Genomic DNA, 14,920 nt, shown 5'->3' with positions numbered 1-14,920 from the left:
AGGTTCTTCCTGCCAAGGGGTGTCCTTCTGGGGCCGTCAAGCCCCAGTGTTCCACTCCTCGAGGGACTTCCCTATGTCTTCAGCTTTTCCCTTTCACCTCTAATCCCTTGTTCCCCCCATTTCTGGCCTGGTGTTTTTCTGAGGCCCCTCAAACCAGTCTGAAGGGACTAAAGTCCCCGCCCTAGGATCCTCCGTATCTCTGGAACTGTCATAACCAGTCATCTCCCACGGGCCTGGTTGGCCCTCCTGAGGAGCAGCCCTGGGCAGGCCTCAGCGTCCAGAGACTGGGACCCAGAGCCAGAGAATCACCAGGATGGGATGCAGGGCTCTTTGCTTCCTCTTGGGGAAGTTGAGGGTGAAGGAGAAGGGAAGCCATCTTTCTGAGCCACAAGACCAGTCATCCTATTAAGGGGACAAAGCAGCTGCAATCAGGAGCATTGGGTCAGAGGACATAAGGCCATCAACAAACATTTGCTAAGAACCTGAGTCATCCCTTAAACCTAGAATGTCCTTCCCTCCATCCCTATCTTCCTTTCCCTTCCCCCAACTTTGTACAGTGCTTAGAATGTAGTAAGTGCTTACTAAATGCTCCTTGCTAGTTGTCTATTTACATCCCTCCCAAAAATCCTTCAAGAGCTGTCCGAGGGATCTCCATGAAGCTCGTTAGTGTCCATTATCTTTGAGGAGTAACAGGTCTGCCATCTGGACAGAACCAAGAGCAGTAGATAGGGCCCAGAGGCAAATTTTCAGCTCCGTGCTGGGGAAGCTTCAGAGATTCTCTAAAAGGCGGTTGGTGATCCCAGGCCTAAGGGAGTAAGGGTCAGCCCATAGTGCCTTGTACATGCATGCAGATGAGGAAATGTTCACGGCTGGGCTCGTTGACACCATCTGCTTTTCATAAAAAGCTGCATCGCTACCTAGTAGCCAGAGAAAAGCAGCCTCATACCTGGCTCCTTAAGCTCTTCTCCCAATGGGCTTGGGCAGGGAAAACCAGACTGCTCATATCCACCTCCACCTGTGTCTGCCCCATCACTGAGGGAAGACCTCCTTCTCCCTGGTCCCCAAACCACACCAAGTTCTTGCCTTGGGAGACAGGAGTGACAGACAAGTCGATGTCCCAGTAGTTCAGTCATGTGAAGATCCACAGGGCCAGCCCTTGACTCCAGGCAAGTGCCCTTAAGAACCACAGGCCCTCAGGGAGGACTGGCTCTTTCTGCAACGCCCAAATGAAGGCTAGCGCAGAACTCTCTACTTCAACCTGAACACAACCAGCATTGGGAGACAGGTAAGTTTTTTTCAGACAGTTTTACAGGTACATTCAACCAGATTAATTGAATTTGACTTGTGTCACTAAGCTTGCTGCTTATTAAGATCACTTTTACCGCTGTTTATAAGTTGCTTGCATTATAATTAGAAAAGCTACTAATGCAGCTGAAAGGCTCTTTTCATGCTGTTTGCTTTCCAACAGGGCTGATGATGGATATTCTTGGGAGGCCAGTCAGGTTCTGGACCTGTGTCAATCCACACAAGCCAATTTATTGAGAAATAGACTTGAGGCCAGGTGAGGGAAGGACTGCCTTTCTCTTCCCTCCCCTAGAATGTTTAAGGCAAAAACATTTCCGTTGATAGAAGGATCACAACCAACATTTAGATGAAACTGGCTGGTAACCTTGGGGAGCCATGATAGCCACCTTCAAAAATCTGAAGGGGGGTTTGTTTTTCTTGGCACCAGAGCACAGCAGGAATAAAGAATGAGAAAGCAATCTCAGTTTTCTTAAGACTATAAACCAACCAGACATCTCTGCCCTGTTTCTTTTTACCAAGGCCTAGTGAGATTAAGTGACTTGCCCAAGGTCACAGAGTTACTGGAGATTAAGGAACAAGCATTTATAAGTACCTACTATGTGCCAGGGATTGTGCTAAAGCTTTATCAATATTCTCATTTCATCACCCCCACAAGCTTTGGGAGTTGAGTGCTATCATCTCCATTTCACAACTGAAGAAACTCAAGTAGAGGCTGACTCATCAGGGCTCCAATCAAAGACATCTGAACTTGGGTCTTCCTGACTCGGGCCCAGCTGTGGCCAGCTTGTGACTGAGCTGCAACATAGGAGGAAACTTCCACATGGGGACTTCTCAAGATGCAGGACATTGACTCAAATCAGGCCATGCCACTCTCGGCTGTCACTTGGGCTCGCCACTGCCCAGATCGATCCTTGGGTGTGTATACGCAAGCGTGCACGTCTTGACCCACCCATCTCCCTGCAGTCCATCCACACCACACTCTGCACCACCACCCCACCTGCCAACATCTCTGAAAGGCCAGACATACACCCACTGACTCCACACAAGCATTCCTGGTTCTCCTGGCTTGTACTTATGAGGATGAGTTAGACAATTTAGTTTATTAAAGGACTTCACTAAAGCCATTACGTAGCTCCTATTACCTGTGGGAACCACACAGTGCCACCCGTTAGGACAAGAATCAAGGTTTTCTCATTCCAAATATAGTCTGTGATAGCCTGAAAACCCACTACCATCTGTGCTTGTCACATCAGAGATCACACGCCTCTTGTGAAGGATCATGAATTGCTGGACACCTCCAGCTCCAACCTTCACCCAGTATCCTGTGGTGCCTCACGCTCCACCACGCCACCCCCCCCCCCCCGACTATGCTCCCCGAGGGGACTCAATCTCATTTTTGGCCATCACCTTGCACACGACATACACCTACTGCATGTTATATGGCAAAGTGCTGGCCAAAAGTGAGGTGGTAAATGAGCCAAGCACTGTCCGTCCCAGCCCTTCCTCATCTCCTTCCCACATACACTCTGCACATACAAAACACTGCCAGTCATACTCAGGGCATGGAACATTGCCTAACTAGACAAGTGAAGTGTTCGCTGGGTTTACATTACTGTTTCTCTTTTTTATTCTTGGTTTCAAAGAATGGATGGCTGGGGAAGGGAGGAAACTAGAATATATTCAGAAATGAAAGTGATATAAAAACAAGGTATCAAGAATTGAAAAAAAAAATCAGTTAATACATTTTATACATACCCAGGAATGAGTTCTATTTTATATCCAACAACGAAAAGGGCACCCCCCCAACAACCCCAAATCCAATCCACCATAGGACAAATACACTTTTGTAAGACCACACAACTGAGGCAACTGGATTTTTGTCAAAATAATGTAAATAAAAGGGTTTTAAAAGCTGACAAAGAACGGTTTCAAGTCAATCTGTTTATAAGTTACTAGAAAGACTAACACACAGCATTACTTTTCCAAGTGCATACTAAACACCCACCAACTCTTTCTCTTAATACAGGAAAACCTTGGAAAGAGAAAATACAAACAATTTACTTTCAACAAAAGCTTTCATGCTTCAGGGCTTGCACTAGAACAGAAAAGTGGTTACAGAAGGCAGAATTCATTTGAATTTTGTGAAACCTTCATGCCCCTTTTGTGTCTAGATTTAGACAGACGAAGCCATCGAATAAGTCAGACTCGGTAAAGTCAAGCACTACTCTATGTAATACAAGGAAGAAACGAGCAGGGTCTAAGCTGCACACCAGCTACTACACGAGACAGGAAGCAAGGCAGGACGCTCATCGACCAGGTAAAAAGGACCGCAGCTTTAATTGTAGGCCTCAGTGCAGTTCAAGAAAAATAAATACTGTAATCAACTTTAGGACGTTATATTTGAATAGGGGCCAATAATTTCAGTTTTAGAGACCAGGTTTACTGCAACAGTAAGAAAAACAATTATTCTTTGGAAAATCCTTGGCGGCTGAGAAGAAAAACTCCACCTCCAGACATACTTTGTGGTTTTTTCTGTAGGGCCTTCATGATTCAGCTGATCACAAAAGAAACAACCTATGATTCAATTCAACCTTTCAGAGAAGACATTCCAGCTCGCATGATCTCATCAACCAGGAGAATATTGGTGGCAATCACAGTGCTGAAAGGAGATTTAAGGCATTAAGTATCAACTGAAATCAACTTCCATTTCTTAGTACCCAGGAGTTCTTCAATCTGTCTAAGGACACAACACAGTGTCTGTCCTAACCTGTACTGTCTTTTCCAGTACTTTTATTTCAAATTTAATATCATGTCTTCTCACAAACATTATTACTCAGAGAAGAATCACAGAGGCTACAACAAAATTTTTCCTTTAAATATTAAAAAAACACCCTCCCCCCACCTCCATGGGCTCTTCAGATCTTCCCCACTCACCAGGAGTGAAGCAGCTGCTTCTTGACACAATAGTTGTCCCAGATGCCAGCTTCGGCCGCAATAACCGGCTCACCTGCAAAGGAAACCAGATGCCCCCCCTCAGCTTGACCATCTGTCGGTGGCCGTCTTCCCTGCGAGGACCCTAGAAATGCCCTTCCTCCAGCTGAAGGTGCTCAGGAATACACCCAGGCCAATACTGGCTACCTTCGGGTCTCAAGAACATTCACTCAGGCACCTGAAGTTCATTCTTAAGCTGGAGGTGTGTACTTGTCTTGTAAAATGTTTTCTGACAAGGAGAATTCAATAGAATTAACTGGTTTCCTTTGTAATCCTCTTTTATGAATCTTTAAAGCACATTCTGGAGAAGGGCCTCATGATTCACCACCCTGCTACCTGTGGGCGCTTGCTGGTGCCAGCAGCACCCAAGCTACTCAGAGAAGCCAATGAAAAGACTGTCCTACTCGGGGGCGGTTCTCTTACCTGTCTTTAAATCAACACCAACAAGTTGTCCTGATTCTGAATGTTCAGCCTGTACCTTAACTAGTGTTTCCTGAAGGTCAAAACCAGAGTTCTGAGCAAGAACCTTCAAAAACAAAATAAACACAACACTTAACCTTTCAAAACAAAAAAAGGCCTACTGGCAAACAAGAATTAAAGGAATTCTTATTACATTTATTCTGAAGCAAGGCAGAACACACATATGAGACACATTTCAAGCTGGGTAAGATCTCCAGGCAATTAGCAGACACAGTGGCGAAGGTTGGAATTGGAGGCAGACCTGAATTCAAATCCTACCTCAAACACTAAATGTGTGACCCTCAGTAGGTCACTGTCTGCCTAAGGTTCCTCACCTATGAAATGGGGGTAAGTGCCCCCACCTCCCAAGGTTGTTCTGAGGATAAAGTATTTTTTTGGAGGATAAAGTATTTTTTAAGTGCTTTGCCAACCTGAAAGCATTGTATGAAAGACAGTTATTATTTCAGGTCATCTAATGTAACACCCTCATTTTACAGGCGAGGAAACAACACCAAGAAACGTCTCCTTCATGCCACCCTCAGAAGCCAGAAGCCCCCAGTTCAAGTCCTGACTCACACACACGTATCAGTTATCAATCTGCACAGGGAGAACATTTTTTCAACGAATGCTATCTGCACCACTGAGAACGCAGGTCCAAGCCAAAAACTTTTATTTGCTGCCTGCTTACCACAAAACCACCCCACCACAAACACCCTGAGAATGCTGCAGGAGCCAGCAGAATCGCCTGAAATGGTGGAGGAGGCCTTCTTTCAGAAGCCCCAGGCTGAACCTGTGGGCAGCCACACTTGAAGATCTCTAGGGTGTGCTGCTAATAAGCATTTTCACTTGGGTCATGCTCCGAACCAGGCAAGCAATATTTGACACAAAGAAACACATTAATTTTAATTATGCCACCAACTTGTGACTTATTACCCATTGTCCAAAAGCAAGGTTTGTCCTGGAAAAGAAGTGACCGATGGCAGGGGTTCCCTAGGATCCTCATGGTCCGGTAACAGTAAGAGACAGTAGCAGCTACTTTACAGATAAACCATGTAATACCCAATTTAGGACTATCTATAGCACATGGACATTTTCTAAAAATTAATGTCACAAACAAACCAGCAACTTAATTTCCACACACCTTGGGAATAATGAGCAATGCATCAGCAAAAGCCTGGACTCCTAGACGGGCCCTTCCCTTGACATTGGGCTTGTGTTTAATGAGAGCTTCAGCTATGGCGACTTCTACTGCACCGGCACCAGGAACCACGCAGCCTGGCGAGGGAGAGGGAAACACAAGAGGACATGTCACATATCCATAGTAACGCAGCTTGTCTGCCAAAGTGTGTGCCGTCCTTCCTGACGGGAGGCAGGCCCCAATCACCTCCAACAGTCTTGATAACTGTGGGCAACACTCGCTCTCCTCTCTGGACGAAGCAGTGCCACCTCTTCTGCTGTCAAACTCCTAGCTTTCAGCTGTGACTTCAGCTCACTTTTCACACTTCTCACACCATCACTACAAAGTCAGGGCAGACGCCTGTGATCCCCTTTAGCAATGGCATGCCTAGACAACCCTTAGCATCCCATTAACACCATCTCAAAGGAGAACAATGTGCTTTTGCATGGTGTCTGGCTGTGTTGACTACTGACAAAGAGAACACAGTATTCATCCATGCACTTAAAAGGTAAACATAATTTAACGAGTTTAACATATACCAACCCATTTGTCAGCCGGGAACTGAAAACAAACAGATGCCCATCAGCTTGGGGAATGGCAAACCAAACGTGGCACAGCATATGGATGTCACAACAGAACATGAAGACCATGGGGAGGCATGCGGACATATGTGAACTGATGCCAACAGAAGTTAGCAGAACCAGAAAAACATAAGTATAACAATGGAAATGGAAATGACAAAAACGGATCTGAAACCCTGCAATCCTACAACCCTAATCACAAAGTATGGCCCAAAGAAGAACACGAGCGCCGATTCGCCACCCTCCCCTGACCTTTGTGGATCCATGGCTAGTGTCAGATTACCTTCCTCCCCCCTTTTCATTCTGTTATAAAAGACGATATTCTGGGGGCAGCTAGGTGGTGTAGTGGATAGAGCTCCAGCCTTGGAGTCAGGAGGACCCAAGTTCAAATGCGGCCTCAGACACTTGACACTAGCTGTGTGATCCTCGGCAAGTCACTTAATCCCACCACCTCTCCAAAAAACAAAAAAAGATATTCTGAGTGGGGGAAGGATCCACGGGGAAATCGAGTGACACAAAACCTGTCAACGGCTGAATTTAAGAGGACGAGGCTCACCGTCTTCGATGGCATTCTTGACTGCCCGCAGCCCATCTCGAACCGCATCCTTGATCTGTGTAATCGTGTGCTTGTTCGGACCTTTGATCAACAGCGTCACAGATCGGGGGTTGCCACACTTCTCAATAAAGGTGAATTTTTCTTCTCCCTACAGCATGTAATGAACACGAAAACACCAGAAACACCGGGCAGCACCTGGACAGTTCTAAGGCATCACTAGTATTTTTTCTTTTTTCAGTAGTAGTGAGTTTATTAAGATACCACTGGGGTGGATGGGACTCACTAATGAGTCTGGCAGCAGCCAGACTCTTAAGGAGCCTGTGCTCCTTCGTGGATGAGGATGGGATATTTTTACACACTGGGAGTGGCAAATAGCTTAGGGTAGTCCAGAGGTAACAGAAAAGGGGCATGGATGGGATTAAGAAGTGTCAAGTACTCTAATTCAATAATCCAGGTGAGCTGGGGTGGGCCAGATGTCTTAAGCAACCCCAGGGATCTATCTAGGTTGTGTAGAAAAGTCTGGGGCCTTTTCGGGGTCCATCATTAGAGCCCCACCATCCCCCCTCAAACAAATGGGACCTAAATTATTTTGGGGTAAAGTTCTTGGCTTCTGAAACCACTTCCTGCTGGCAAGCGCCCTTATTATTATTTTCAAAATAGGATACGGTACATGATTTGACGGCAAACTCGGAGAGGATGCCACAAACCCAACCTTAGTTCAGCGTTCGCTCATGTCATGACACTGCTGGTATGACTGATAAAAAAACACTTAGGTTGCATATTATGTTATTTAATCTTGCCAGTATTATCTTCCTTTCAGAAGACCAATTTAAGCAGCAACTAAGGTTTATGAGTAAGGGATTATGACGCAGTAGGCAGCTGTGGTCCAAACCAAACTAGATTTCCAACTTGGTGCAAGTTGCCATTTAGAAGAAAAAAGATATTTTAATGCTGTTTGCAAATAATGCACTTTGACTTAAAAGGACCCAAGATGGTGAATTTTCTAAACTAACAGTGCTGGCCCAATGGAGCATGGGCAAGCAGAAATACTGCACAGGGAGGCAGTGACTTGGCCCCTTCTCCTTCCTACAATGAAGCCTCCATCACTTCTGAAGATGCCCCACAGCCACACACATAATTTATGTCATATGCTGGTCTGACACACACCTGCATTATCAAAAATAAACATTTTTAGTTCAAGGGATACCTTATATCTTCATCGAACCAAATGTTTATTCTGTGTTAACTTTAAAAACAGCTTAATAGATGATATCCAGCCTCAAATTTAACCTGAGATTTGACCAGCTTCAACCGCACAGACTGGCTGAGGATGCAGATGAACGACTGATCCACACTAGTAGGTTATTTCCTCACCAACAGAGCTCCCTATGTCAATGTGATCACACCTCTACACAACAAAGTTTCATCAAATTTCAAATGCAAAATAAAAATTGAGATAATCAAGGGTTAAAAAATATTACTTGCATGAAGAGATATACTTACCAGTGTGTATTCATAGACAAGCCCTGCATGTCCCAAACAGTCAGAATTTAAGTCATCTAGAGAATTCATAGCCATCCCACCACATGCAAGAGTCAACCTGAAAGAGGAAAATTTACTTTATAATTTCGTGGTTGGTAACTCTGACCTCCCACAAGCAACATCCCCCAATCCATGATGAGCGTATTTAATTTTGAGGAAGTTCTCACTTGTGTTAGACTGAAGTTTTTCCATTTCCATGCAGAAGCCCAAATGGAAGTTGCATATGGGAGTTCTTGAAACACTTCCCATAGTCCAGTAAGGGTAATATTAGAATGATTCATATAGAAGTCAGTCCTTTCATTCTCAAGCCCAATTCCCACCCAATTATGACCTCTTGCCAACAAATTTGTATTTAGGCTCAAAATGTCCAGGACTGTACAAACAAAAAGCCCTGGAATAACTACGGACACAAACAGTTCTTGCTTTCTATAAACTGGCATTACACCAATCTGACCTGACAGACAAGAGGGCAGCCAGGGCCCCTTTGTCCTCTCCAGCTACAGGGCTACACAGAGCCCCAAGAAGGGAAGGGAAAGGCTTTGGAATGGGCCACTCCTGTTAAGTGAGAACGTGTAAAGCCCCAATTACATACAGTAAGAGTAAATTCAGATTACTTAGCCCACCTGCCAAAACCTACCTCTCCATATTTCTTCTTTTTGCTCTGCGGAGTGCTACTATGCCTTCTTTCGCAAGAGCATCTAAAGAAAATGGGTCAATTCCCTGCAATGATTAAAAACAAAAACAAACAAAAAAAACACATCTTAAAATGGATTGGACCATTTAGGTGATTAAGACCTGAACACATGGCATTAAGATTTCATTCTTACCTTTTGGTTAATAACAACAAATCCTTTGTCTGAATCACCACACACTTTTCTTTTCAGTTCTACTATTTTCTTTACTCTATCTTCAATGAATTTCCTTTCTGCTTTTACTAGTTTCTCTCTTTCCTCTGCACTTTTGTAAAAAAATCCAGAATTTACTTCTCTAAAAAAAAAAGAAAAAAAAGCAAGAAGCAAAATTATTTAAAAAGCCAGGAGAAGAAAACCATTATTCTCACATGCAGTTTCTGAAAATTCACATTTCATAGGACCACAGGTTTCAAGCCACTAGATGGGACTCTCAGAGGTCATTAACTGTAATCAATTTATGAAGGTAACCTAAACTTACGTTTTTTCATATTCTAATGACACATTGCACGTAAGGATGTAAGCATCTTCTACTCTTTTCTTCATATCAGGATGTCGGGCACCATGGTCCAATACCAGTCCTCTGATCAACCTATTAAAATAAGTTATGTCCTTCTATGAGTACATTATAGTCTATCTGAAAAACAGCCTATCGAGCAATAAAATATGAGAGCAAATTTAAGTGAGACAACTTTAATAACTTCTTTCACAGCCTTTAAAAGCTACTAATTTCTTTTTTTTTAAGCCCTGGGACAAACTTGTCCTCTTGTACCTATTCACCACTCACCCCCCCCCCAAAAAAAAGAGAGGGGGAGGGGCAGATCCCATCCACCTACTAAATTCAGCTAGATTTTAACAAGCAAAGACCAAGTGAGGGATGAACATTGCCATTGGACCCCCTCACCATCTACTGCATTCACTTAGTTTGATCTTCTAATGGACTGGCTTTTGTGCAGCCCTCCCCTACAGTATTTTTGGCAGAGGCATGCTCCTTTTTAATATTAGCCCAGCAATGCTGGGTGGTGGGCTCTGCATATAACACACAGATTTACTCACTTCTTGCAGAATCATGCCAACCACCAATGCAGCCTTAGCAAAACTTGCATAGCGTGTGACATACAGGATTCATATATGCAAGATGCACATCCCCATTACTCATCCAAAGACATCACAAATAAAGAGGCAAAAAGATGCCTCATGGAACATCTGTTCTGAAAGTTACCCTACAAACTTGCTTCGACTTTCCAACTGGTCTAAAAATTCAAGAGTTAAATTACTTTGGATGACCAGCATGTAAAACTTACATTTTAAAAATCTTTGAGACAATAAAATTCCAGAGTCAACATTTCCAACAACTTTTAACTACCTACGTTGTGTCAGTTTCTGACTTGTGCTTCATCTCCATGATCTCTACCATGAAAAGATCAACAGGTTCACCTGGCTTTCTGACGGCCAAAACTGAGTCTACCACGGCCTGCAATACAAGGGGACACAAAGATAAAATAAGATTGTTGCCTACATTTTAACCCAGTTCCAATTTTTCCCCTTTCTCAACGGCCATTAAAATTAACCATCACCCAACAAAAATATATCTGGCCCCCCTTCCCCATTCAAGGTAGCAATCAAACAAACGGAAAATTTTCAATTCCTATTGTAAAACAGCCATTTCGTAGCTTCCACTGCAGACCTAGTATTATGCCAGGGCCATAATCACCACTTCTCTATTTTTCCAAACAACCATCGGGAACCTAACAGACCAATTTCTATGAAGACACACAGGTCACATCAAACTGCAAGACAAATCTCTCTATCTTTGTAACATATATCCAAGCTCCAAATGTGTTAGGTTTTAACCTACATGTGGAACAGAATTCTCATCCCACACACATAAACTGGTGTATAGGACACTAGCAGGTGGAACAAATGAGCACTTTGCATTATTCTTCAGTTTTACTGAACCACCACAAGTATTTCTTGTTTTCACTGGCAAGAGAGAACTGATGAAAACTGCCAACACTAGTGGTATAGCACTGTAAGAGCACTGGCCCTAAAAAGGCCCTTCCTGGTCCTCAATTTTCTAATCAAACAAAATGGGGAGACTGACTTCTGCTCCGCTCCCCTCCTTTATGAGCTGAAATGCTCCTGGCTTTCTCACTTCTGCACGTTGGCCCCGCTCACCCAGACTCCATTCAACACCCACCTCTGTCAGAACATCAGCCAGGTCAGCACTGACTTTGGTTCGAAGGGATGTTCGGGCCACATCGATGAGGATTTCTCTATCTATTTCCTTGCTTATTTTGATTTGATCCAAGACTTCCAGGGCCTTTGTCTTAGCAGCTTCAAACCCTTCCGTTATGATTCGAGGGTGCAGACCCTGGTAACAACATTCATAAAGCCGCACATTAATCTCTTCACAATTAAGTCTGGCTCTACTGTCCTGGCAAAGTTTACACCTTTTTTGGCATGTGGTGGGGCCCATTAGTTACCACACAATCTCAGAAATGTGCTGCCCTTCTGAATACATGTAAAGGGATAGATAGTCCTTCCAACGCAGAGGAAAAGAGCAGATGTTATTCTAGCACAGACTATAAACCAAGGGAACTACAAAGCACACTTGGGTGTTCTCTGTGCAAATATTAAGGAATAAGGGATGCCCCCCTAATCCTACTGATGTTTTGGCTAGGCATATTTTCATAAGTCATCTGGAATTCCATTTATGTATTAATAAAGAATAAACAGCCCCTTAGAAGACCACCTGTTATTTTCTCTAAATAAAAAGTTGGGAACTCTGGAACTAAAGTAATCTCAGGCAAGTGCTTATGGTCTTCTAGGACTCTCTAGTACATGAAACCTTTCCTACCCTTTCCCTATTTTCCTACTTCCTTTCTTACTAAATTGGTTAAAGGTACAAGAGGTTAGGGCTAAACAAAAGCCCTGATCCCTTCCCTACTTGGCTGATTCTTTTCCTTTTGGAATCCAGCTAAACATAATCCTTAGGCACCTTTCACTGGACCATATTAAAAAGGTTAGATAAAAAATAACCGTTAACTTTTTCTTTAGTTAACTATTAGCCCCGTAAACTGGTCTAGGGTGGACAAATAAAACATTTCCTATTCAGAAGAAAATACCACAGGAATGTGACAGTCATGTGTACTTCTGAGATGTAGAGGTCCGCCTGCTTCAGCAGCTCCCCAATGATGAGAACGTTTGATGTGGTGCCATCCCCAGTAATGTCATCCTGGGCTGTAGCTACTTTTGCTATCAAGGAAGCTGTTGGGTGTTGAATTTGCTAAAAACAGAAAATGAAAAATAAACAATTAAAATTTAAGATGGTAAAGATTCCTCTTTACTACAAAAGTAACTAACGAAAACACTTGTCAACTATTTCTACCAAAAATCTCCCCAAACCATTCTGCATTTAAGCTTTGAACAAGAGTCCTCTCACAAGGACAAAATGATATGGGACTAAAGAATCTCAAAATCAATATCTGATTGTTACCTATAACCAAAGAATCCCTGCTACAAGGTGTATGACACCAATTAAAAAAGAAACAAGTGAAATCCTGTTATGATAAACTTTCAGGGAATGGATTAAATTTTTCCTGTAATTTAAAAATTATTTGAAATGGAATTTCAGCTGACAACAATTACGTCCTCAGAAACTAGATTTCCCTTTCTGAAGCAATCTGACTATTGGAGCTCAACTTTTTTATAATCATAACCATAACCTCTTAAGTCAGTTAATGATAAAAATAGGTGGTTAAAGTGGATAGAGTGATGAGTCAGGAAGACCCGTTTCAATCTGGCCTCCTGTTACACTCATTAGCTGTGTGACCCTAGGCAAGTCATTTAACCTGTTTCGCCTCAATTTTCTCAACTGGAACAAAAGGAGACTATCAGGCCCGACAGTCCCCTAGTGGTTGGGAGGATAAGGGTTTACCCCAGCGCCCAGCATAGTAGGCCTGCGTAAATGTTAACCTTCCCCCCCATTCCTCGGGGACACACAAGGACGCGGACCCCAGCCTGGGGGGCAAGGGGAGGGGGCGCTTCTCACCATCTCGTGCAGCAGCACGTTGCCATCCTTGGTGAGCTTGATGTCTCCAGCCCCGGACACAAGCCTGGTGGGGAAGAGCGACCCGACCCACGAGTGAGAGTCCCTCCCTCCCAGGGCCGCCGTGGACGAGCCCGCACCCACTTTCTCACACGCACGCGCACACGCGTCCCGAGGTTCAGAGGTGGCCGCGGGGTCCCCGGGCGCCCCGACCGCACAGCGGGGGGCGTTCCCCCCCCCGGACACCTTTCCGGCCGCCTCTCCCCTCCTACCCCCACGAGGCCCGGCCTCGCCCACGTGAGCCCGGGAGTGCCGGAAGGCTTGGACCGGATGCAGGGCCCGGCGGACGGTGGCCGCCGAGGCCCCTCCCGCGCAAGTCCCCGCGCGCCCCTTCCCCTCCCCCATCCCCGCCCGGCCGAGCGCTCCCGTCCCAGGGGCCTCACATCTTCATGGTGCCCTTGGGCCCCAGGTTGGTCCTCAGCACGTCCTGCAGCCCCCGGGCCGCGCTGATGTTCACGGCCAGCGCCGCCTGGGCCCGGGCCACCTCGGCTTTGGGGTTCAGCGCCTTCACGGCCGACATGACTGCGGGGCAGCGGCGGCGGCGGAGGATGAGGAGGAGGCGGGAGCGAGGGAAGTGGCTCGGAACGTGCTCAGCTCAGCCTTGGCCCCAAAGCGAGCTCCGCGTGGAACCGCGAGAAGAGAAGAGAAGAGACCCAGCCCCTTCTAGAAACCTCTAGCGTCCCCGGGCCCGCCTTTCTACCCTCCTGGGCGGCCTCTCGCTATTGGGCGCGAGCGGCCCACACGCCGCCGCCATTGGGCCCCGGAGCTGCTCATCGCCTCTTGCCCCGCCCCCAGCCCGCGGCTACCAATCCCCGTCTGGCTCCGCCCCCTCGGTCACCTCTCCGTTGACGTAGGGACGAGCTAATTCCTATGGCAACGAGGCATCTCTTCCTGCCCCGCTGGTACAGGGCCGGGGAGCGCAAAGCTTGTCGGACCTGGGGCCTAGCGGGGCACGCAGAGCACAGGGTCGGGCTCTCCTCGGCAGCCCGGGAACACCGACGCTTTGGAAACGTCCACTCAAAGCCCCGTGAAACCCTGAGCTCAGGGATGGGCCTCAGTTCCCCGCTCTGTAAAAATGTGCCGGAGCCTACTTTCTCGGCGTTGCAGGCTCAGAGCACACTGGTGCAGTAAGTGTCCTGAGGATTGTATTGAAAAAATCCTGAACAACAGCAAAAACAAAACCGTTGAGAAACCAAAATAGAATTTGTACATTAAACTGTAAACTTCGTTAGGGACAGGGACTGGGCCCGTGACTTCATTGTTATAGGGAGCTCCCAGTGGGAAAATTCCTTCCATCAACCCAGACAAGTGCCTTCCCTGCAACTTAGCCTGAAGCATGAACTGAGAGGTTGTGACTTGCCATATGTGGGAATCCAGTTGTCTTCTAGTAAACCAGACTATTAAACAGATTTGTGCACAGCCAGTAGTGTCAGAGGTAGGATTTGAATTCAGGTCTTCCTGCCTGGCTTCTTACCAGCCATTATCCACTTCACCAAGATGCTTCTCCGT

The 14,920-nt window shown here is 45.6% G+C and overlaps 1 protein-coding gene and 2 non-coding genes across 3 annotated transcripts; all 3 read right to left on the bottom strand.

Moving 5' to 3' along the window:
* Positions 1-2,908: 2,908 nt before the first annotated feature.
* CCT6A (chaperonin containing TCP1 subunit 6A) lies at positions 2,909-14,087 on the bottom strand. Its single transcript, XM_021006953.2, has 14 exons — positions 13,795-14,087; positions 13,355-13,418; positions 12,455-12,589; positions 11,501-11,674; positions 10,671-10,774; positions 9,782-9,892; positions 9,439-9,598; positions 9,249-9,331; positions 8,573-8,669; positions 7,070-7,217; positions 5,897-6,030; positions 4,720-4,822; positions 4,240-4,312; positions 2,909-3,964 (listed from the first exon to the last, which is right to left on the bottom strand). Exons 1-14 carry the CDS (start codon positions 13,929-13,931, stop codon positions 3,892-3,894), a joined length of 1,596 nt encoding a protein of 531 aa, XP_020862612.1. The 5' UTR covers positions 13,932-14,087; the 3' UTR covers positions 2,909-3,891.
* LOC144458097 (small nucleolar RNA SNORA15) lies at positions 6,291-6,431 on the bottom strand. Its single transcript, XR_013487649.1, has one exon. It is a non-coding gene; the product is annotated as a small nucleolar RNA SNORA15 (small nucleolar RNA).
* LOC144458103 (small nucleolar RNA SNORA22) lies at positions 11,800-11,933 on the bottom strand. Its single transcript, XR_013487655.1, has one exon. It is a non-coding gene; the product is annotated as a small nucleolar RNA SNORA22 (small nucleolar RNA).
* Positions 14,088-14,920: the final 833 nt, after the last annotated feature.

The sequence above is a fragment of the Phascolarctos cinereus genome, unplaced genomic scaffold (genome assembly GCF_003287225.1).
Source record: "Phascolarctos cinereus isolate Bilbo 61053 unplaced genomic scaffold, phaCin_HiC Scaffold_5;HRSCAF=322, whole genome shotgun sequence".
Taxonomy (NCBI): domain Eukaryota; kingdom Metazoa; phylum Chordata; class Mammalia; order Diprotodontia; family Phascolarctidae; genus Phascolarctos; species Phascolarctos cinereus.
Note: the sequence above shows the minus strand (reverse complement) of the source record. Positions and strands in the feature narration are given on the sequence as shown.

Bases quoted from the DNA above. Each gene is read 5' to 3' on its own strand.
- CCT6A (XM_021006953.2), bottom strand. From the start codon at position 13,931: ATGTCGGCCGTGAAGGCGCTGAACCCCAAAGCCGAGGTGGCCCGGGCC. The intron at 11,675-12,454 runs GTACACATGACT...TGTTGTTACCAG, and splicing joins CGGACCTCTACATCTCAGAA to GGTCTGCACCCTCGAATCAT. The intron at 9,599-9,781 runs GTAAGTTTAGGT...TTTTTTTTTTAG, and splicing joins TCATTAGAATATGAAAAAAC to AGAAGTAAATTCTGGATTTT.